At 39.0% G+C, this 24,639-nt stretch overlaps 1 protein-coding gene across 1 annotated transcript; it reads left to right on the top strand.

The window, feature by feature from the left end:
- The first annotated feature begins 411 nt into the window (after positions 1–411).
- Positions 412–5,093, top strand: ptafr (platelet-activating factor receptor). Its single transcript, XM_027160144.2, has 2 exons — positions 412–662; positions 3,214–5,093. The coding sequence occupies exon 2, from the start codon at positions 3,214–3,216 to the stop codon at positions 4,306–4,308; it is 1,095 nt and encodes a 364-aa protein (XP_027015945.1). The 5' UTR covers positions 412–662; the 3' UTR covers positions 4,309–5,093.
- Positions 5,094–24,639: the final 19,546 nt, after the last annotated feature.

Below are 24,639 nucleotides of genomic sequence, written 5' to 3'. Positions count from 1 at the left end.
ATTGCTTTGATTTAGATTTTCTTCTGACAAAAAAAAATTAAAACATATATATTTAAAGCATTCTTACTTTAGAGCATTTACTAACATCTACCTAAAACAAAGACTAAGATGAGCAACATGTACAGGATTTCTCTTCATGGAATGCCATTGATTCATGTTTGTACTTTTTTTTGGAAAATTCTTGTGCAAGCCTAAACAAAGCCAGTGGTTAGTGAAGAGTTCTACATCGGTTTTCTCTAAAAGCCATAGGATATATATATTTTTTTTTAAGAATAGACTGAATCATAGAATAAATATTCAGGTACTTTCTCATGAAAATGCAAAGGAACAGAAGCAGGTTGCATGTAAAGAGGAGTGATGGGGAAGTGACGCTGCATTGTGAAATACTTGAAAATAAAAGTTGCCCAATTTCCATATGTGCCTTAAAGAAGAGGCTGTTAACACCAACCTCCAGTCTGCTTTAAGGTACTTTAATAGTTGTTAGAGGCTAAACTAACCTACATGTACACCAGGTACTCTATATTTAGGACATCTTCTAACAGTCACTCTTTTGGAAGAAGATCCTGAAGGATATATAACAGGATTTTTTATTTTTTTTTAATACATAAACATTTCAACTTCGATACCTTTCCAAACCAGGGAGACGACAAGATCCAGTTAAGGTGAGCCAAACAACACACTCTCATTGTCCACTTAATGGATGACCTGTAGATTATTAATCATTATATTACATCACAATCCATTTTAATTTACTATTTTAATTCATCATCTCTGTGTTATCTCAGTCAGAATGATCAGAACTAGTTTCAGTAATATTCTGCGCAAGCATCCTCATTTCTGTATTGTTAGCGCTTTAACGATTTACTGACATACAAAACATTAGTGACAAACATTAGTTAAGAAAATTAGTATTTATAATAAGTATTTATAAACATTTTAGGGTGATTGTATCCCAGAGTGGGTTCCTTCTGGAGTCTCCAGTGTCCTTCTAGTGTTTGTAAGCATGTAGGTTGGTGGACTGGCTACTGTATGATAAATGTTCCCTAGGCATGTAGTTGTGTTTATATATTTTTATATTCATTGATTCATTTACTCATTCATTTATTTTTCATCACATGGCATCATACACACACCCATTCACACACTAATTCATTCCTTTGGGCAATTCAATTATTGCCATGTTTATGAGAGATGTAGAAAAAACATAGTTTCCAAGGAAACAGAACGATCCAGACAAACGTCCTTCATTAACTGTGCAAGCAAAGCGCTTCTGAGGCTGTCTGAGTTTGATAAACTAATAAATATTTTAAAAGAGCTTGGCAAAATAATCAGCTAGTGTCCTCTTATCAGTCTCCAAGAAACGGCCGGCTGAACGATAGTACAATCAGAACGAAAGATATAACGACAGATGCAGTTATATAAGGAAATGCAGAGAGAAAGAGCTCATTGTTCTCTGGAAACTATACAGTGGTTAAGATGTTGTCACACTGACCAGGTGGTCGAGAGAAATTTTAGCACTGGAAATTTCGGTTGTATAAATGAGATCAATGTAAGTCGCTCTGGATATAAGAATGCATGAAAGACTGGAACTGTTAACCAACCATCAATTAAACCACTTTTCCTACTGATGATGGGTCAACAGATTATACTATATATCTCTTCAACAGATATGATCTTTAAACTTTAATCACTCAGTTCTTTGTAGACTGAGCAGATTCGAGTAGATTGCTTTAAGCACCGCAAAAGATGCCATAAAGAATATTTATTTAATAACACCTGATAACAATCAAGCAGCGATGTATTGTGTAATGTGTGAATTACCCTGATATGTACCACACCTCTGGGCATTGCTCTCTGGAATTGTTTGATGATATGTGTACCGGAAGCTTCCAGCTTTTATTTCTGGTTTCCTTTTTAATCAGTTATTGTTAATTCTAATCTTCTGAGCATGTAAGGCAACTGTGTTGTTTTCTTTTGAGACTAACGTCAAAGATAAAAATGACTTTGCAGACTTTCTACCTCATTGTGTTTCTTTATAAGATAGGCTTTCCAAGCAGAACTATTTTGACGTGGCTAAGAAGCCTTAATTATTTAATAAACCTTTAAAGAACCCCCGAAGCACTCTCGGTTGCTGGACTGGATTGCAGCAGCCAGTAAAAGTGTTGTCAGCTGAGGTGTGGAAGCTTCACCGAATTGAGTCATTGTAGGAACTCCAGCTCAGTGCGGACACACATGATGCCCTCTGTCACATATTGTGCAATCCACCCTTTCCCCTTTAAAACTTTTACAGTTTGTAAAAGTATAAACTGAACAGACATTTATTTGGCTTGCCTGATTTGTCACCTTGTAAATGTAGTTAAAGAATAAAAACCCTTACAGGAAACATACACAACATATTTAAATCCAATTCTAAATCACTCTGCTTATTAATATCTCAGAGACAGGAAGTAGACATCGTCAGGATTTTAAAAAGTTTAAAAATGTTTTGCCATATTTGTATAGCACCGAGGTTTCCTCTGGGCTCTAGTTTCCTCCCACTTCCCAATTTAGGATGATCTGGTGTCCCACTCAGTGTGTTCTGAGGATAAAAGAAGAAGAAGCCTTTATTTTGTCACATATACATTACAGCACTGTGAAATAATTTTTTCACATATCCCAACTTGGGGTCAGAGAGGCCATGATGCCACACCCCTGGAACAAAGAGGGTGAAGGGTCTTGCTCAAGGACCCAACAGAGGCAGCTTGGCAGTGCTGGGGCTTAAACCCTGATTCTTTGATCAACAACCCAAAGCTTTAACCTCTTGAGCTACCGCTGCCCTTCTACATGGGCTCCAGATTCATTCACTGTGACCTAGGAAAACTTGTTCAAGGTTCAAGGGTTCAAGGTGAAAAACAAGATCTTTTCTCCACAATTGTCCTAGTAGGTCTTGGCCACTCTCACTGGAAGACAGGGAGAGCGAGAGAGAGATTTGAATTGAATTTTTAAGATTTTTAAGCACTTTATACAATATGTTAATTCACTGTCTATCTGGATTGTTGCCAGTTTGTGGTGATAAAGAAAAAAATGCAATGTGGAAAAAGGAAATGTGTGTGTGTGTGTGTGTGTGTTTGTGTGTGTTTGTGTGAGTCAGAGAGAGAAAGCTTCTTATTTTCCGTATTTTGTGACTCCTTACATACTTAAAAGCTCACATGTGGTGTGAAATATCTTTTTCAGATGTTTTCTACAGAACCTTCCGTCAGCACGCTCACTTCACAGAGCTCCACAAATGAAACTTTCCTGGACTCAGAATTCCGCTACGCACTCTTCCCCGCTTTCTACGGCGTGGTGTTTGTAATCGGACTGGCAGCCAACGCATACGCCCTCTATGTCCTACATCACATGCGAGGGTCCAGGTCCATGAATGAGATACGCATCTACATGTCCAACCTGACGGTGGCGGACCTGCTTTTTGTCTGTGTGCTTCCTTTCTGGATTTCCTATTATATAAACCACGGAAAATGGATCTACTCGGACATTCTGTGCCGAATCAGTGGCTCACTGTTCTTCATCAACACCTACTGCTCTATTCTCTTCCTCACCGTCATCAGCGTCAATCGTTACTGGGCTGTGACTCGGCCACTGGTGGCCGCCTCCTCTGACTGCTGGAAACGTGGTACCATTATCTCTGTGATTGTCTGGGTTATTACACTGATGATGGCAGCCAAACAATTAGCTGAGCCTGGCATCCAAGTAGACGTGCACACAGGAGTCCAACGATGCTTTGAAGGCTATCATAACAATGAAGACTCTAAAGTCCCTGTTGTTATTATCCATTTCGTCATAATTGGCCTGTTCTTTGCTGTCTTCCTCCTTGTGGTGATGTGTAACGTGCGTATCGCTTGTACACTCCTTGCACAGCCCGTTAGTCAGCCGCGACCCAGTACAGGACGACGGCCCCACGGTACCAAACGTCGTGCCTTGCGGATGCTGTGCGCGGTTGTAGGTGTGTTTGTTGTTTGTTTTGTTCCTCATCACATAGTCCAGGGACCCTGGACCCTGGCTGTTCTGAGGATGCACGACTGGAGTGAGGAAACAAGGCAGTATCTGAACGACGCCCACCAAATCACATTGCTCCTCATGGGGTTGAACTGCATCCTGGATCCGATTGTGTACTGCTTCTCAACCAGGAAGTTCCGCATGTACATCCAGAATCATGTAAAGAACGTGAAGAAGGGGAAACCCTGCTCTTACAACACCAGCACCACGGGTTTGTCTGTGAAAATCAGAAAACAGAGTGAAGAACTGAGTGTTTTTGAAGTGAAGAACTAGCAGAGATTTGAAAGACCGCAAACAAGCTTCAACAACAAGTTGGTTTAGTGGTTTTGGAAACCAAACACAGACTACAGACATTTGTCTAGTGTAGAAGAAAATTTTTTTCCAGAAGAAGAAATGAATTCCCACTAGCATCACAAGCAGGAGGTGGTCAAAAGGCATTTGGGAAAATGTAGGAATTAAACAGAAAAACATGTACATGAAGGAATTTTAAACTAAGTACAGTATTTCATTGCAATGGCTTATTTCAGCAGGACAACATGAAACCACATTAATTGTAATGGTGTAATTTCATAATTATATTGTGCACTCTGAGACCTAAAATCTGGGTTTGAACCAGATCTTGTTTTGGACTTCCCCTATTTCTTTGAATTTCAAAATGTTGTTTTCTTTGGTACGTTTTCGGGTTCCTCAAAAGGGAGGAAGTTTTTGGATCTGCAGGACTTACTCAACCCTCATACATACTGTCTATGGTTTCCAAACTTTAAAATTCTTCAGCTAGTTTTTAAATCACTTCACCCTATAATGAGGTAGATTTCACCTCAGTAGTTGCCGAGGGAGGAGGGGATTGAGGATCATTATGGACTGAAGCTACACTTGATAAAGCAGACAAAAATGTTTCATTAGAAGGGTCTTAATCCAAACGGAAATCTGTTATTATTCTTTATTTATTTATGTTTTTTGTTTACAGTATATATGCATTTATGTGTGCACAGGATTTTTTGCCTTATTTTCTCAAGTCTCAATGCACTGAAGTGTTAAATAAACAGTCTAAACCACAACATGTGTTTTTCCTTTGTACGAGAAATCACGGTCATTATTACATTTTGTCCTAACTTTTCTAAACATGCTATAAATAATATAATGAATATATTGGCTCTTACTGTATATGGTCTGAGCTTTACATGTTACTCGGTCAAAAATATGAGATTATGTATAAATAGATAGATAGATAGATAGATAGATAGATAGATAGATAGATAGATAGATAGATAGATAGATAGATAGATAGATAAATAAATAAATAAATAAATAAAATTGTTTAAAAAATTTTCCTAGTCTTCTGAAATGATCAAAATTCAAATTTTAAGTAATAAGATTTCAGTGTACACCTAGTAAAGTTACCTGCCAATTTAATTAATAAAAAAAAGAATAAAAAAGAATACCCCCCCAAAAAAAACCCCCGCAAAAATAGAAGAAATTTGGTTGCACATAAAAAGGAAGGAAATGTTGACACCTTGTAAATGAAAATGTTCTTGCTGTACCATTTTGAATTTAAACCACTCATATAGCAAGAAGTATGATGAGGGAAATAAAGCAATAATTTATTTGCGTAATAAAGAAACATTCTCACGAAAGAGGGAGGAAATCAACAACAAACACAATAAAAAAAATCGCTTCCTGAAGTGTATATTTTTGACAGGAAATAGCTTTAACCTTAAAATTTAATTATTAGAAATGTTTTAATGATGTTGATGTTAATTAGTGAGTAACACTGATCCTGAATAAATGTAGCTGAATATAAAGAGTAGGATTTAATTCTAAAAAAATAGATAAAAATAAAACAATGTCTATGAGAATAAAGTGCAGAATGCCAGCATCAGTTATCTGATAATAATAATAATAATAATAATAATAATAATAATAATAATAATAATAATAATAATAATAAATAACAACAACAACAACAACAACAACAACAACAACAACAATAATAATAATAATAATAATAATAATAATAATAATAATAATAATAATAATAATAATAATAATAATAATAATAATAATAATAGCTGGGCAGAAGGAAGGAATGGGACCCTGAATGGGGGACATATCAACAGTGAAGAAGAAGAAGAAGAAGAAGAAGAAGAAGAAGCAGAAGAAGAAGAAGAAGCAGAAGAAGAAGTTATTATCCACTGTGAATTTTTTTTTCACTGTCTTTTTATTCCAAACAAAGTCAAATAACAATACAGAATCCAAATTTGGTTTTACATGAAAAAGGAGTAAAGTAAAAGAATTACAACAATAACAATAATGGAAAGGAAGTAAAAAGAAAAAGAAGAAAATGAAGGCCTATAAAATATGAAATAAACGATTGCCATTTATGAAAAAACCTGGAGGGATTACCTCTTATCATATATTTAATTTTCTCAAGCTTAATAAAAAACACTGTATCCTTTAGCCAATGTGAGTGAGATGGTGGTACAGAGGACTTCCACTGAAGAAGAAGGTGACGTCTGGCCAACAATGATGTAAAGCTAATAACTTCTTTTTGCATACAGTTTAACTGAGATGCTACATCTGGAATTATCGACAGATATAGTTGTGGACAGAAAAAGAAACATGTGACAGGTGACATTGTGAGTTAGAGCATCTGTCACATTTGTCCTCGACATCCGGGTAAATTTGAGACAATCTATATTTAGAAAAATGCACCCTATAAATGACCTTAAACTGGATAAGTGAGAGACGAGCACATGAGACATGACCAAAGCCATTCACAGCACTATCCCACCAACCGTCCCCAAGCTGAAGTCCCAGTTCTCCCTCACAAGTAGCCTTGTTTTGGAGGTAATTTGGTCACAAAAATCCAGAATACATTTATAGATCTCAGAAACAGCACCTTTTTGTTGTGATGTATACATACTGTAAGCAAACCTTCCCACTGTTGGAGAGGTGGAGCTGAGGGAAAGCCAGGAAAACATTTTTGAACAAAATGCCTAACTTGAAAATATCTAAAGAGGTGGCTGGCAGGCAAAATTAGCAAAACTGTAAAAAAAAAAAAAAAAAAAAAAATCCCTCTGAGTATAAGTCAAGAAAACAGTGTATACCTTTGCTATACCACACTGAGAAAAAAGAATACAGACACGAAGGGGGAAAAAGATGATTGCTACATAACGGACGTAAAGGAGAAGCAGTGACAAACTTGAAACATTTCCTAAATCGATACCAGATTTTTAAAGTATTAAATACAACAGAGCAGATAAAGAGGATGAGGAAGAACATAACGGCTTCTAACTTGCACCATGCTAAATGAGGTGTCTCACCCCAGCACCGTGTGAAATTCTTTTCTACACATATCACATCTTGTTAGGAAGCACAGGGTCAGCCATGATGCCCAGGCAGCAGTAACCCACAAGCCTTAACAACTGAACTACTATCACCCCAGAATGTAGCACACTTTGGTAGCTAATCCATCCCTGTGACTGGTACAGCAGCTCTCTTGTGTGATTTCTTACAAAGTTGAAAATATCTGCATCAGCCAGTTCACTTTGGACAAACACACATACAAAAGAAAACTATAGATTTCTTCCTTAAATTTTGGAAGAAGTTTGTCCATCAAATTACATGGTCCCCGGAAAAGTCTATGCCAGGGTACTGGAGAGGAGAATTTGGCCCGATAGTCGAACCTCGGACTCAGGAGGAACAATGCGGGTTTCGTCTCGGTCGTGGAACACTGGACCATCTCTATACCCTCGCCAGGTTGCTGGAGGGTTCATGGGAGTTTGCCCAACCAGTTCACATGTGTTTTGTGGATTTGGAGAAGGCTTTCGACTGTGTCCCTCGTGGTGACCTGTGGGGGGTGCTCTGGGAGTATGGGGTCCGGGGCCCTCTGTTAAGGGCTGTCCGGTCCCTATATGACCGGAGCAGGAGATTGGTTCGCATTGCCGGCAGTAAGTCAGACTTATTCCCGGTGCATGTTGGACTCCGGCAGGGCTGCCCTTTGTCACCGGTCCTGTTCATTACTTATATGGACAGGATTTCTAGGCGCAGTATGGGGCCGGAGGGGGTCCGGTTTGGGGACCATAGGATTTCGTCTCTGCTTTTTGCAGATGATGTTGTCCTGTTGGCTTCTTCAAATCAGGACCTTCAGCGTGCACTGGAACGGTTTGCAGCCGAGTGTGAAGCGGCGGGGATGAGAATCAGCACCTCCAAGTCCGAGGCCATGGTTCTCAGTCGGAAAAGGGTGGCTTGCCCCCTTCAGGTTGGTGGAGAGTTCCTGCCTCAAGTGGAGGAGTTTAAGTATCTTGGGGTCTCGTTTACGAGTGAGGGAAGGATGGAGCGGGAGATCGACAGGCGGATTGGTGTATCTTCTGCAGTGATGCGGTCGATATACCGATCTGTTGTGGTGAAGAAAGAGCTGAGCCACAAGGCGAAGCTCTCTATTTACCAGTCGATCTACGTTCCTACCCTCACCTATGGTCATGAGCTTTGGGTCATGACCGAAAGGATGAGATCCCGGATACAGGCGGCCGAAATGAGTTTCCTCCGCAGGGTGGCTGGGCGCTCCCTTAGAGATAGGGTGAGGCGCTCGGTCACTCGGGAGGAGCTCAGAGTAGAGCCGCTGCTCCTCCACATCGAGAGGAGTCAGCTGAGCTGGCTCGGGCATCTGTTCCGGATGCCTCCTGGACGCCTCCCTGGGGAGGTGTTCCGGGCATGTCCAACCGGGAGGAGGCCCCGGGGAAGACCTAGGACACGCTGGAGGGACTATGTCTCTCGTCTGGCCTGGGAACGCCTCGGTATTCCCCCGGAAGAGCTGGAGGAAGTGTCTGGGGAGAGGGAAGTTTGGGCATCCCTGCTTAGACTGCTGCCCTCGTGACCCGGCCCCGGATAAGCGGTAGAAGAAGAAGAAGAAGAAGAAGAAGAAGAAGAAGAAGAAGAAGAAGAAGAAGAAGAAGAAGAAGAAGAAGAATCACATTTACTTACAAGCAAACAATCAGCGAGATGAGACATACTTTACTAAAATGCTCTTTTACACATAACTGTATTTCAATCATATGCTAACAATTCAAATAAGTGAAAAATTTAATTAACCTAAAATTAACCTTAATATATATTATTTTCTTTTCTGAAAGCCGCACAATTTTGCTAGCAGTTGCTTTATTTTGCTCTTAAATGAATAACAGGTTTGAGATTTTGAGCTTAGAATAATCAAATACACAAAGTGTGATTAATTAGTATGCATGGTATCAACATGCTGACATGAGTTACATAAATTAGCTAAAATAATTTGTTTGTGAAGTTGATAATTTACTTTCAATCTCTAGTTTTTTTTTTAAGCAACTGTGTGGAAAGAAAAAGTGAACTGGGAAAACCCAGTGATGAAATATTGATGAACATGTGACTTGTGAAATATTACAAAAAATGTAATTTTCCATTTTTACATAACCAATAATATATTAATAGATGACGCAGTGGAACAGAGCTTAAATCCTTTTACGTAGTTTCATGTGTCAATATGACAATAATATTACATTTAAAGGTAAAGTATACCTATGCCTATATAAAAATGCTTTTTTATTGTAAATAAGTGCAGATTTTGTAGGTTTTATTATTCATTTTAAAGTTATTTTATCTGAAACATGCACACGTGTTGTTATGAAGGAGTCTTACTTATGTTTTTTACCTTTACTTTACATGTACTGGGGTCCATACACCCTGAAGTTAGTTTTCTTCAGTTAGATGTCAGATAATAGAAGACAGTTCATGCCATACTGTATAGACCTACTAGACAAAATAAATAAATTAAAATCAAAACAAAACAAACCAAACAAAAAAAAAAAAAATCCCAACATCTAGGTAATGCTATATGATATTCGAGGATTAATCTCACGAGCCAGATCTCTGAGAGTTCATTTAACCCAATAAATGTTCTGACAATCCTGGACAACAGAAAGAGGACATTTTCTCACCTTTTGATTAAACTTGATTAAAAGTTGGGGGGCACGGTGGCTTAGTGGTTAGCACGTTCGCCTCACACCTCCAGGGTTGGGGGTTTGATTCTCGACTCTGCCTTGTGTGTGTGGAGTTTGCATGTTCTCCCCGTGCCTCGGGGGTTTCCTCCGGGTACTCCGGTTTCCTCCCCTGGTTCAAAGACATGCATGGTAGATTGATTGGCATCTCTGGAAAAATTGCCCGTAGTGTGTGAGTGAATGAGAGTGTGTGTGCCCTGTGATGGGTTGGCACTCCGTCCAGGGTGTATCCTGCCTTGATGCCCGATGATGCCTGAGATAGGCACAGGCTCCCCGTGACCCGAGAAGTTTGGATAAGCGGTAGAAAATGCGTGAGTGAGAGTAATTAAAAGTTTCTATTCCCATCAAGAACTAGCACATGGAATTGCATCTTGTAGCCAGAAAAGTGCACAAAATATATTCCCGGGCCAATGAACAGAGCATGTGACACTGAAACACGGAATGAGCAAGGTTTTATTTATTCTTATGGTACATAATGATCTTTTACAGACATAACAATGCAAGCATGATCAAGTAGAGTGCTGACTCTGGTTGCAAACCATGAATCCAATGCAACAAATGATCCATAACACTATACGACAATGATATGTGAAAAGAACAGAAAGACACCGGTGTCCCATCCAGAGTGAACTTCTGCTCTGGTTACGTCCATGAAATAACGAATCATTGAGAAAAATCCAGAAAACAAGGGCTGGGTAGACTGGCAGGAGGTTCGGGACGTAGCCGGCATCTTGGACGATCCAAATCACATCAGGAGACATCATAACATAACCAGGAGTATTACCTGACCCAATTTACTGGAGCACCAGTCTAAATGACTTCAAATGTTGATGAATTAAGGTACGTGCATTAGTGTCAGATGTTCTGTAATCGTGACAAATGAAAGGCTTTTTCATGATTCGTTCGGTTGACTCCTTTGGAATGATTATGGGCCACTAAACGAAGCTGTTATTCAAATGGAATGAAATGTACAGTCACAGCTTGTTTGGCTTTTAATTTAATCTTGTATTCACTTTATAACTTCTTAAAAGCAAAATGAAACTGAGGGGAAAAAAGCTTTCATGACTTTCGGGTGTCTTATTATAGAAATAATTTCAGGTGATTAGAATTTGCTGTATTTTATTTTCTGTCTCAAAAAAAAAATTTAACAATTGATTTCACATTTCTCTTCCAAAAAACATTGTTAGGCAACACCCCTGATGATATTCATCTGAATTAACCCCTTTATAGACCAGCATTGTGTTTTCATTAATGGGGTGATAACCTCAAGTGTATGCTTGAGCTTGTAATACTAGTAGTAAAGATAGTTCATCCGGGAATGTGACCTTAAGTGACCACTGTCATGACATAGGCGAAGGTAGCAGACCCAAACGCAGGATAGCAAAACAAACAGGGTTTAATAATAAAGGGAACACGAAACAGGACACGGACTGAAGACAGGACAGGACAACAGTAGATTTCGTGATGCACAAGGCAACGCGGCACAGTTAAATAGACACTGTGATCACAATAGGAAACAGGTGTGTAGACAGGGAGGAGCAGACGAAGGCAGGGCAGACACGTGACGAGGAACATAAACAGATGCACGTGGCCAAAGTCCGGGCTGAGTCATGACAAGTACAAGATCTTTGCATTAATCTCTGCACTTGTGACTGCTGTGGATGGTTCCACATGGAGACCATGCATAAGTGTGCACTTCCTAAAAAGCAGCCTCACCCTTGCTTTAATGAATATCCGCTTGCATCCCACTTGCAACTGTGGCCATAAATGATTTGCCTAAACTAGAAATACAGATGGATGGATAGCTCAGCACAACATATCTGAGTAACTGACATTTCATACAATATAGACAAATGTAACAGAAATGGATCCCAAAGAAGCCACTCTCACTTGGCAGCATTTCATCTACACTGATTCACTCACACTCATTTGAACATTCCAGATTGAAGTGCTTAAAATTTGGTGTCCAATTTTTTTCCCACTTTCTTTTTTTTCCCCCTGTAAAGATTTTTTTTTACACATGATGCAATGTAATACACACACTGAAAAATCCCAGTTGGACTGGAACCAATCGAATTAGTGGATCGGATCTAACTGTATTATACTGAAGCTTTGTACACAAGAAGTGCTGCTGTTATCATATGCAAATGTTCTATGTTCATCCCAGGAATTTGCTCATTGAGAACATCATTTAAACACTCTTTGCACTTTTACACCTCCATACTGTAATCTTTTCATAATCCCATGAATTGACGCCCAAGGCTGTAACGGTTCAGTTTAGTAAATTAAACCACATTTAACGAATTTAACGTTCAGTAATTTGCAAGCCTTGGGCTGCAGATATACAAGAGTATTTAGTCTAGGAAATTGATCTGTGGTGATGCTGTTTTGTCCTTGCTGTAGCTCAGGAGGCAAAAAAGAAGTGCTTGTGTGACTTGATTGTGACTGATACTTTATACAGCAAGAGTTAAAGTAAGATGTCACCTGTTGCTGTAAATAAATAAAATTGAATAACCATTCAAGAGGGGAATAAAATATTGACGATAAAATACTTTTCATTCCACATGTAATGTTCCTCATACAGGCTCACCAATGAGACTTTTTTTTTTAGCTGTTGGAGAAATAAACGTTTATCACCAGACTACATACTTCACATTTGTACAGAGTCACTTTGTACAGAGTAACTGTGACGTTTTTTTTTTTTTACTACATATGACAAACTCTTAAATCATGAATCATAGTGAATGTATCATGAATCAACTTTGGAAGCACTTCACTGCAGGTTTTATTTATTTTAATCAAATTCAACCATACACGGTACAACGTAGGAAATCCTGTCCACATGAATTAAAATTGGCTGAGAATAAAAAAGGAAAATATATATTTTATACACATATATTTTTATACATATTTTATTTACATATTTTATATACGTGTGTGTGTGTGTGTGTGTGTGTGTGTGTGTGTGTGTGTGTGTGTGTGTGTGTGTGTGTGTGTGTGTGTGTGTGTGGCAGGTATGACGAATAAATTGTGCTACTCCAGATATTTTCCCTTCAGTCCACCAGAGGGCAACGTTGCACCTTTTTAAATCTCTGCTTCTGTTGTGTTTTTTATTACCCCTTATGATCATGCTCACTTGTTTTGTGTTTGGTCATCAGCCATATTTATGAATTACATTTATTGTTTCATTTCATCTTCATCTTGCAATAGTTATGCTGTTTGTATGGTGTTTTGGGTTTTTACGTTTTTCCCCTTCAATTTTTGTATCATGGTTTAGGTTTTTGTTTTTTTTGCACCTTCTTAGTGTAACATGTGTATATACTCTGTACAACATCAAACTGTGGTAGTGGGTTCTAGTTTCTGATCGAGGGCCTGAGTAGCCTGCAGGAAGAAGCTCTTCTTTATTCTCTCTGTGTTGGTCTTTAGGTGATAAACTTAATAAATGTATTTCAGTGCAATAAAAGATGTACAAATTAGCATTTATTGTCATTTCAACCATATAGCTGATGCAGAACATAGTGAAGTGAAACGTTTCTCCAGGACTAACCACTGTTCTAGACGCATAAAGCCTTTGCGTCGGTCAGCCACATGGTCGGGTCTTAATCAGCGATCATTTGAAGACTTCGGCAGGAATGAATTAGTGTTGGGTCTGCGGTGACCCGTTAGTTTCTCAGGAGCGCTTGGTCGCTTAATTCCGCTCGACTCGAACTGTTGTGAAAATGACATTATTTGCATTTACGGCATTTCCTGTCCAGTGTCACCCAACTAAGGATGAGGTTCCCTTCTGAGTCTGGTTCCTCTCAAGGTTTCATCCACATAACATCTCAGGGAGTTTTTCCTTGCCACCGTCACCTCAGGCTTGTTCATTAGGGATAAATGTTACAGAAAAATAGTAACTTAATTTTAAATTTTGAATTTTTTTAATATTGTTCTTTAGTTCTGTCAAGTTGCTTTGAAACAATGGGAATTTTAAAAACGCTATACATATAAACGGAATTGAATTAAAGTGCATCGTGTGCAAACAGCCATTACAAGGCATTACAGTACAGATACACAAAATAGTAGGGGGAAAGGTGGCTTAGTAGTTAGCACGTTTTCCTCACACCTCCAGGGTTGGGGGTTCGATTCCCACCTCCGCCTTGTGTGTGGAGTTTGCATGTTCTCCCCGTGCCTCGGGGGTTTCCTCCGGGTACTCTGGTTTCCTCCCCCAGTCTAAAGACATGCATGGTAGGTTGATTGGCATCTCTGGAAAATTGTCCGTAGTGTGTGATTGTGTGAGTGAATGAGAGTGTGTGTGTGTGCCCTGCGATGGGTTGGCACTCCGTCCAGGGTGTATCCTGCCTTGATGCCCGAAGACGCCTGAGATGGGCACAGGCTCCCCGTGACCCGAGAAGTTCGGATAAGCAGTAGAAAATGAATGAACGAATACACAAAATAGTGCTGACCAGCATCCCTTCTGTATATTATAAAGCAAAAAATGTCTTAAGTGAAATTTGCATTTGGCAGAGCGACGTACATCAATGCTTTTAAGTCTCTACTGATGAATACATTGACACTGGTTCACTAGGTTATAGATTTAGTCTCCCATCAACCTAAAACATGGTTACAGCAAACAGGGAAAATGATAGTTCAAATAGTTCATGAAGAGGAAGGTCTTCGCACGTCGTTTGAAGATATTTAGTGACTCAGCTGTTCGGACACCTACAGTAGAGGAAGTTCATTCCACCACCTCGGTGCCAGAACAGAAAAGAGACTTGATGTATACCTTCCTCGTACCCTGAGAGACGGTGGGACCAGTCGAGCAGCGCTGTAGATCTGAGGGAGTGAGGTGCAGTGCAGGTGCAATTAACAGGTGATTCTGGAGTCAGTGGTGTGTGGAAGCTAAAACTACAAACTGGGATGTGTTTGGGGAAGTGGAACTTCAAGAAGCCATGAAGCAAAGTTAGATTTTCCTACACAGCCATTGTAGTTGTTTCTTATTGTATAATCTTTCATTTTAATAGTTGTATATTGTATCTAATGTAATTATATACATATTATACTGTAATTTTACAACAAAACAAACATATTGTCATGTGAAAATATAATAAAAAAACATATGAAGGTTGTTTTTTATATTTGTGCTTCAAATGGATTTACAAATACTTTTGTAAAGTTCTTTGATCGCGCTCTCGAAACAGCTCATGCTACATCCAAACACGTTACAAACAAATGCAGGTTCAGTCGTCATTTTAATTAAAAAGCTCATTTTTTGTTAAGTTTCACCAAATCACAAAATTGAATTACAACTGACAAAATTCACAGCCAAGCCTTTTCTGAATTTTATGCTAACCAGCTTGTTGGTTTATGTTGTCGTGGTAAAGCACGGTTTATTCCTCTGGTATTGTTTCGTTAATTGTTCTTTTCAGTCCCGAAGCGGTTTGTATTTTTGTCCTTCTCCAAATTCTCTGTCACTGTGCTTCTCTCCACATATTGTCTGAGCCATTATCTGTCCTAGCTCCCAGTGCCAGACATGTTTTTCTATTGTCATGGGGACATTCAGTCTCCACTGGAACAGCATTATATCACACACACACACACACACACACACACACACACACACACACACACACACACACACACACACACACACACACACACACACACACACACACACACACAAACTTCCCTTCCATTTTGGGCCATTTTAATCCAATTACCCAACAGCGTCTGATATAGCCTCTCGAGTCAGGATGCTGGCTCTGACAAGAGAAAACAAGCTGTCAGGAACAGGAATGTGGGAAATCAACCAAACAGTAAAGACACGAAGAGAGAAAACGTGAACGTTTTTCGTCTAGTTCCCCGTTGGAGAATGTCACACTATTGCCTCATGCTTCCATCATACCTCTGTTCCTCCCACTGGCCAGCTGTCACAGAGCAGTCTGGCATCATCCCTCTCTCTCTCTCTCTCTCTCTCTCTCTCTCTCTCTCTCTCTCTCTCTCTCTCTCTCTCTCTCTCTCTCTCTCTCTCTCTCTCTCTCTTTCTTGTTTCTTGCTCTCTTTTCCTTTCTCTATTTCTCTCCATCTCTGTCACTGTTTCTCTTCTTTCAGTCTATGCTTTTCTTGTATTCCTTCTCTATCTCTCACTCTTTCACTCACCCTTACACACACATCCTCTCTCACCAAATCTGACATTCATATCGTCTCTTTATTCTGCTTTCCCTCATTTCTTTCTCTCTCTAAATTCAACTCTCTTTCCATTTTTATGTCTCTTTCTATATCATGCCTGCCACCTTGCACACTAACCCCACATAAAACATCAAGAGAGGAGGTGTGTGTGTGTGTGTGTGTGTGTGTGTGTGTGTGTGTGTGTGTGTGTGTGTGTGTCTGTGTGTGTGTGTCTGTGTGTGTGTGTGTGTGTGACCCAAGAGAGAAATAGTGGCCAAATACATCAGTTTGCAATGGCACCATTTTTAATAAGGCTGACACAAATAATTTGATGCATTACAGCACACACACACGTTAAAGACTTTATCATGTCTACAATAAAATACAGTGTTTGGTCAAATATCAGACTTTAAATGATTTAAGTGTTTACGGTAGCATACGGTTTACAGTAATATACGGTTTATAGTAATATATGGTTTATAGTAGTATAAGCTCACAGTTACTATAAAGTCAAGTCAAGTCACCTTTATTGTCACATCACCACGGCACATGTGCCATGGTGAGTGAAATTCTTGGGAGCGAGCTCCAGAAATTGCAGAACATACAATAGTAAGAAACATAAATAGAACAATTTACAAACAGGTTAAAAAAAAATGTGCGAAATGTGCAAATGCGGAAAATGTGGAAGGATGTAATGTGCTCATACATAGTCAGTACACACAGTGTACTACTAGACATATATATATACATATATGTATGTATAAGTATAAATATAAATAATATATATAAGTATAAGTATTATATACATGTAATATATAATGTATCATGTAAGGTGCAACGGACTGTACAGATACAGAAATGTCCTGTGGTACCGATAGCTTATTGTCAGGTAGATTGTTATTTTAAATTAAATGCAGTGTGTGTGTATAGTCCCGTGTGTATTGATGCGGTACGAATGCAGTGTGCGTGTGTATAGTCCAGTGTTGTCACTACTGCATATTTAGCACAATAATACTTTATACATCACAGACAAATTCTTGAACCTGATTGGCTGTAACTCAAAAAACAGGTTAACATTAGTGTGCATGATCTGAACCCTTACCATAACTATAGAGACGGTACAATCACAGGGGTTTGTAGAGCAGAAGCTCCACATAATCTAGGACTAAAAGTCTAATAATAAAAGACATTTATGGAAGGAGTCTCCAGTGTCAGTTCTAGAAAGATGTATAACACGTGCAAATCAGTATTGTTATTTTTACTCAAAAGTGACGTGACATACGGCTAAGTACGGTGACCCATACTCAGAATTTCTTCTCTGCATTTAACCCATCCAAAGTGCACACACACAGACCTTGCTCAAGGGCACCTCAGTCGTGGCCGGCCCGAGACTCGAACCCACAACCTTAGGGTTAGGAGACAAATTCTCTAACCATTAGGCCACGACTTCCCTTTACTGAAAAGGTTGTATTAAAATTCTAGTTCTTTTATTTTGAATGTAAGGAGAACTTGATTTCATTGTAATTCTGTTATTGATCAAATTACACTAATATGTATGTATTTGTTCGAGTTTACATACAACTTCGAGCACATTGGTCCCTTAAGAGACTCTACTTTCTACTTCCTCAGTTCACGTCCTCGCCAAGTTGAGATGAATGTCCCGAGCCTAAAAGAGCCAAGGATTGGCTACTGAAATGGTTGAAAGAAGCCACAGAGTGCATGTTTCTCATTATTAATTCTCCGTTTGTCCAGAAAATAAAGAGTCTATAAAAGTCCGGTGTCCATTCCTACGAATACGACGCAGAGTAGACGTTCCATCACATGGGATCGTTTACAGAAGCCAAATAGAATAAGAAAATATAAGGGTTGAAATTAGTAAATAAACATATTTGATATAATATAATCTCACAACAGGAAATATGAGATAAGATCTTTGCACTTGCTGAGGTAAACGTTTTCATTTGTGTAATTTCCTAATTTTACTTCTTCGATTATTTTAAAATCCTCCATTTTGCTAAAAAAACAAACAAACATGTAGCTTAAACGTAGATTAAAAAAAACAAGGAAATAAACCAGAGGTAAAGCTAGTCAACACTAGCTAAAGTTTGCTAGTTGCTAGTTAGCTTACATATTCTTACTTCTTTTTTTTGGTTTCTTATTGTATTACCTTCCATTTTAGTAGTTGAAACTTCTTCCATGAAAGATTGGACAATAAGAAACTACTTAAAAAGTTTTCACAATTAAAACAAAAATAGGTTTAATTAATGAGAAACTGCTTAAATGAAGATTGCACAGCCTTTGTAATGGTTTCAGTTGATTTTTAAAATCGCATATTGTATCTAATGTACAATCCTTTGTGTTGTTCATATTGTAATGCAACAATTTGATTCTTTTCATATGACTTTCTTATGATTCTGCATTATGTTTGGAGGTGTTGTCTAGCTGGACAATTGAATTAGAATTGAATTAGTTGAAAAAATGGAGGTAAATATTCCTTTATTACTCTAGAAGAAACAGTGGAGGATGCAAACTTTTGACCTTAACTGTATACACTGTTTGTATATACAGTAAGTGTAATGTATATTCATTCAATCATTTTGACATGTTCTACTAGGTATTGTAATTTTATTTTACTCTTTGGAGGTAGAAACAATGGAGTAGAGTTAAATTTCTGGTAGCTGAAGCTTTTTTATTTATTTATTTATTTATTTATTTATTTATTTATTTATTTATTTATTTATTCTCTAGTCATTTGGACTAACAACAATCATTGGGCTGATCAATACAGCAAGCTTCAGGTGTTTGTGTACATGTGTGTATGTTTGTGTCTGTCCACACACACATATACATACATATGCATGCTCACAGGGTCATGTGGGGCGACACTATTACAATGAGCTGTATTTGGACAGAAAATCAATTACGATTATTTTCTGTAAATCCCCAAACTCGTGGCATATTAATCCTTAACCTACAGCCAAAACAGCAAACATGAACATCTGTTTTTTAGATCATTCAGATTGAGACCAGGTTTTATCCACCGCTTCAGGATGATCAGATCACTGATATCAGGAATCACGCAGCCTTGCTTTAGCATCCGAGGCGATTCTAGGGATCGTAAAGCATGAAAGAAAGCCTGCTCCTGGTATATGGAGATTTTCTTTACTTCATTTTGGCCTTCGGGGGGAGCATGTGATCGCCTGCCTATAGCCAGTTATATTCAATTATATGATAATCACAGGGTGAAAGTTTAAGCACCTATAATTAAACGTTGTATGTATTTACAATGTTGCTAAACAAAGCAGACGTTTATCGAAAACATGAATAAAATTTATACTTTGTTTTCTGTTTAGAAAATAAATCATGATAAATCATGAGTAACAATGAAATTATGTAACAGGAATCAGGATTAAATTAATAAATTGAGCATGATGTATGATTATATGCAAGTACTTCACATAAGTTTTAAATCAAACAGTGTTTATCCTAAGCTTATAATCCTTGATTTTCCTTCAATGTCATCAAAATTAAACAAGAATCTGAAGTACATTCACCCCAAACTTGGTATCCATCCATCCATCCTGCACTACATCTGTCCTTATGTGTGATCAAGGTTTTAAGTGAGCAACACTGTTAGTGCTCGTTATCTTAGATGAGGAGGGTCGACTACCCGTCATTCTCTCCGTACACAATTTTGTGACACACATGCACACGATTTTCTAGAAACGGAACACGTCGTTCTTGTAATAACTTTAAAATAGGTTTGCCAGTCCAACTAATTTCTGCTCCCTTCCCATCGACGATATACAAGTGGTTAATATGAGAGTAGATAAAGCCTTTATTTTGTCACATATATATTGCAGCACAAAGTTCTTTTTTTTTTTTTGCATATCACACCTTTTTGTGGGCAGGGGCAGAGGGGAGGTTGTGGGCAGAGATGATACAGTGCCTCTGGAGCAGTGAGAGTTAGGGAGGCTTACAGTAGCAGTTTGGCAGTGCTGGTACTTGAACCCTGATCTTCCTATTAACAGCCAAGAGCCTTAACAACATGAGCCACCACTGTCATATGTATATGGTAGATTTGCTGGATAAAATACTCAAGGCACTTAATACATTGCCAACTGAGTGTATATATATATATATTACAACAGGCTGCCTCACAGAGCAGTTAGATCCATAGAATCTATGGGGTTTTGCAAAGCTGAACTTTTTACATCAGTTCATCAAAAAATGATCAAATTTCTAAATTTCTCACTACCGACTCCATAGGTCACTCTGGTGACCCACGACTGCACACCATCACACAACTCCAACCTCTTTATTAAGTTTGCGGATGACTCGACTGTGGTGGGTCTCATTAGCAACAAAGATGAGACAAACTACAGGAGCGAGATGAGACGCCTGGCCGGGTGGTGCAGTGACAACAATCTTGCTCTGAACGTGGAGAAGACAAAGGCGATTGTTGTTGACTTCAGGAGAGTGCACACTCAACATGCTCCTCTGACCATCAACAATGTGACTGTGGATAGAGTGAGCAGCACCAAGTTCTTGGGTGTGCACATCACAGAGGACCTCTCCTGGACTGAAAACACAGCAGCACTGGCCAAGAAATCAAAGCAGCGTCTCAACGTCTCAACTTCCTCCGCAGACTGCAAAGACCCAGAGCCACACCCCCATTATGCACACCTTCTACGGAGGCACCATCGAGAGCATTCTATCAAGCGGCATCACTGTGTGGTACGGTGCTTGCAATGCATCATGCCGGAAGATGCAGCTGAGAAGATTATTGGTGTCTCTCTCCCTCCCGCCAAGACATTTACGAGACCCGTTTCACCCGCAAAGCCCTTTGCATGTGATCCCATCCACCCATCACACAGTTTCTTCAGTCTGCTGCCAACAGGGAGGAGACTGCGGAGTCCCCGGACCAGGACCAACAGACTGAAAGACAGCTTCATTCATCAGGCCATCAGGAAGCTGAACTCCTTCCCGAACTTGCCCCCCCTTCCCTTTTCTGCACCACAGATCTATGAACCCACCCCCACACCTCCAGATCCCACATCCCCAGGTCCTTCCACTCCCCCCTCCCACTAACGTACGATGACATGCACCAGTCACTTTGAGCAGCAATGGTTTGCTCATTTGCACTTCATCTGCCTTGCGCTGCTTTATTTAAATTCTATTTGTTAGTATTATCTGTATGCACCTTGGGACTGAGAGTAATGCAATTTCAATTATCTGTATGTATTTACTGTACATGTGGAAGATTTGACAATAAAGCAAAACTTGAACTCGATACATTTTAAAGTCTGCTGAAATACTAATTAACTCTAGTATACTAAAATATTAAGATCGAGGTGGTATTTGACAGATTGTGCTCACTGTTCCATTTAGAATATCCCTACTACCATAGTACCATAGTATCAGTGATGTGGCTTTTGAGCACTGACTCTTTCAGAGTCATATTTACGACTATATGGATTCAGTAGCTAAAATTCGCCATTCGTTTGGCTGCTTGCACACTGATTAATGATCACTTTCTGTTTTTAGTAGAAGTCTAGTTTTGTGCTGTCAGCAAAAAATAAAATAAGTGGACTGCTGCAGTGAACGTAACTTTTAAACTAAATTGTTTTTGGCTAGCGTATCAGTGCTTGTCATTTCTGAGGAGATGAAGGGCATAAAGCTGTGGACTCACTCATGCCTCCTTCAGTGATTCAGAGGTACCGGTTCCTTCACCTTGTACTTTTCCAGTGCAGTTTTATGTCAGATTTGGAATGATAAATATGTGAAATACATTTCCTAGAATATGGGAAGTGAGGACATATAATAAAAGTGCCTACAAATATTTTTTGGTGACCTACAAAGAAATGGCAACAAGCACGTGTCAGTTTTTTTTTTTTTTTTTACAAGTTTCAAATAAATTTTTTAAAGTTGAAAACAATAATTAAAGGTGGGGTCTCCGATGTTTGAAAGCCAATGTCGACATTTGAAATCACCAAAACAAACACACCCCTAACCCAAATGGGTCCCACCCCTGTATCGATAGCTCCGCCCACACATACGTAACCCAGGCAACTAATGGAAAGAAACGTGTCTTTATCATAGCTGAAGGGAAGAACAATACGATTGTAGATAAACAAACAAACAAAAATGACACACAAGCATAATCATGTAAAGGACAAAGGCATATATTAGTTCTGTGTAACAAAGCAAAACCAACATTACTCACCTATCGAGAAGGAAAAAAGCGCCTCGGCGTCTTAAGTAAAGTCGGCCACATATTCACAGATTGGAGTTTCCCGAGTCAATAACTCCTGAGCTAAACGCTGTTACTACACAAAACGCGGTTGTAGCTGCGTCTCTACATTACTACGATAGAAAGGAGGTGTTATTTGTGTAGTAACAGCGTTTAGCTCAGGAGTTATTAACTCGGGAAACTCCAATCTGTGAATATGTGGCCAACTTCCTGCTCCTTCAGTTCTCTCCAGCGTTGGAAAGCTGATCCTATATTAACACGTCCTACTTCTTGCCTTATCGTAAGCCTTTCTTCGCTTTCTTTCTTTGTTTTTATCCTCCATGTCAATGTTAAAACCGCTTTCTGCTAATGTCACACATGTGCACTGAACACTCTCTCCGCTGCATATTGACAAGCCCCACCCCTTTCTGCTCATTGGCTACACGTTTGTTTTGATTTTTGTTTTGATTTATTTTTGTTTATTATTCGGCCTGATTCAGTTTTCTGAAGCATTTCTCAAAAAATCAGAGAACCTGCTTTTAATGTAGGATATCACAAGAGGGGAATAGGGGGAATAGTCATGAGCTCTGGATAAAAGTGTCTGCCAAATGCTGGAAATGTAACTGAAGAGAACCAAATGGAATCACACATTGTTCATGTGAAGTATTTTTTTTAAAAATCATGGAAATTAAAGACACCAATGCACCTAGAGTTTAAAGGGCAAGTCAACTGCAAACACAGCAAGCAGAAATGGATCGCTATCTCAACAAAGCTAATCTGTTAGACTCTCAAGCAATCTGGCATAATTTAACCTTATGTTTGCGTTCCAATCCGTAGATTTAGTCCTGACTACCTCAGTGTCACCGTCTACTGTATTTTGTTTACTCTGCTTTCAATTAGCCTAAAACTTGATACTAGATTCTAGACATTTTTTTTATCTATCCATCATTTAGTATCATTCATAATCATTTTGTGAAGTAAACATTACTACACTATAAGGGAACTACTTATCCAGCTCCTTATTATTAATGCTAACGTTTAGCATTAATAATAACTTGAATTTATACTTGAATTTATACCCTTTATTCAGCGTGGTAGTGTTGACAAAGATGAGGTAAAAAATCTTCGTTTGGTGAGTAGCAATAATAATAATGGTGTTTCTGTGGTAACAATCTTTTTGTAAGGATAACAGAACCCCCCCCCCCCCACATTGATGTACTTCTTTTACAGTGTTTATGAAATGTACTCATTGATGAGCTAAAGCATAACGAACACTACTCGCGTTCCAGAAATTTACTTCTACTCCCACACAAACATGCACAAACACAGTCAAAACAACGTATCTAAAGGCCTGTTTAAGCCAGAGCTGGATAAAAGCTGGCTCTAATTTCCATTGCTGAATGACATGGTGATTAAACAAAACAGTGAGGCTTTCTGCTGGAGAAATAGAGGAGAACAAACCAGCAGGGTCATAAACAACCCTTTCTGCTTTCCAGAAAAGAGGATTGTATTGGTAACATGACTTTACAAACACAAATCATGAGCAACAATCCAATCGCCTTGGAATCTGATTCTCGAGTGATGAAAAAGAAACATACGGATCAAGTCTGCGGCACATCGTTAGGTTTGTCATCTGGCTCTGTGGGGGTGGTGGTGTTTACTATCCGATTTACTTCCAACATGCATTTACTTATGACCTCAAGCTGTGGGACAGTTTGATGAGATTCCTAAATCAAGGCTGATGGAGGGAGGAGTTCAGTCATTCAGAAGTGCCCTGGAGCCAAGGCTGCTTCTCTAAACTGGGATAAGCTTGTTAAGGCATTTTGGGCATGTCCCACTGGACTATCACCACTGTAGAGATTATATCTCACTGATGATTTGGGAAATTCGAACGATCCCTGTGGAGGAGCTGGAATCAGTAACTTGGGATGGTGAAGACTGGAAGAACTTTCTCACAAGGTTTCACAAGGCTCAATCCTGGAAAAACAACACTACTGCTAAACTTCTCTGTGTCTTTCTTTGATTTGATTTAATCCAGAATACAAACCTTGAAACCTCCAGAGTCTACTTTTGCTTCCAGGGCATACACACACAAACTGAAACAACCTCCTCTTGGGGGTGCTCTTAGTCCAGGAGTCAATAATTGTTTCAGGAGTCAAGATAGGCGGCTCCCAAACACACTCGCATAGGTTGAAT

Source organism: Tachysurus fulvidraco, chromosome 12, assembly GCF_022655615.1.
Source record: "Tachysurus fulvidraco isolate hzauxx_2018 chromosome 12, HZAU_PFXX_2.0, whole genome shotgun sequence".
NCBI classification, from domain to species: Eukaryota; Metazoa; Chordata; class Actinopteri; order Siluriformes; family Bagridae; genus Tachysurus; species Tachysurus fulvidraco.
Note: the sequence above shows the minus strand (reverse complement) of the source record. Positions and strands in the feature narration are given on the sequence as shown.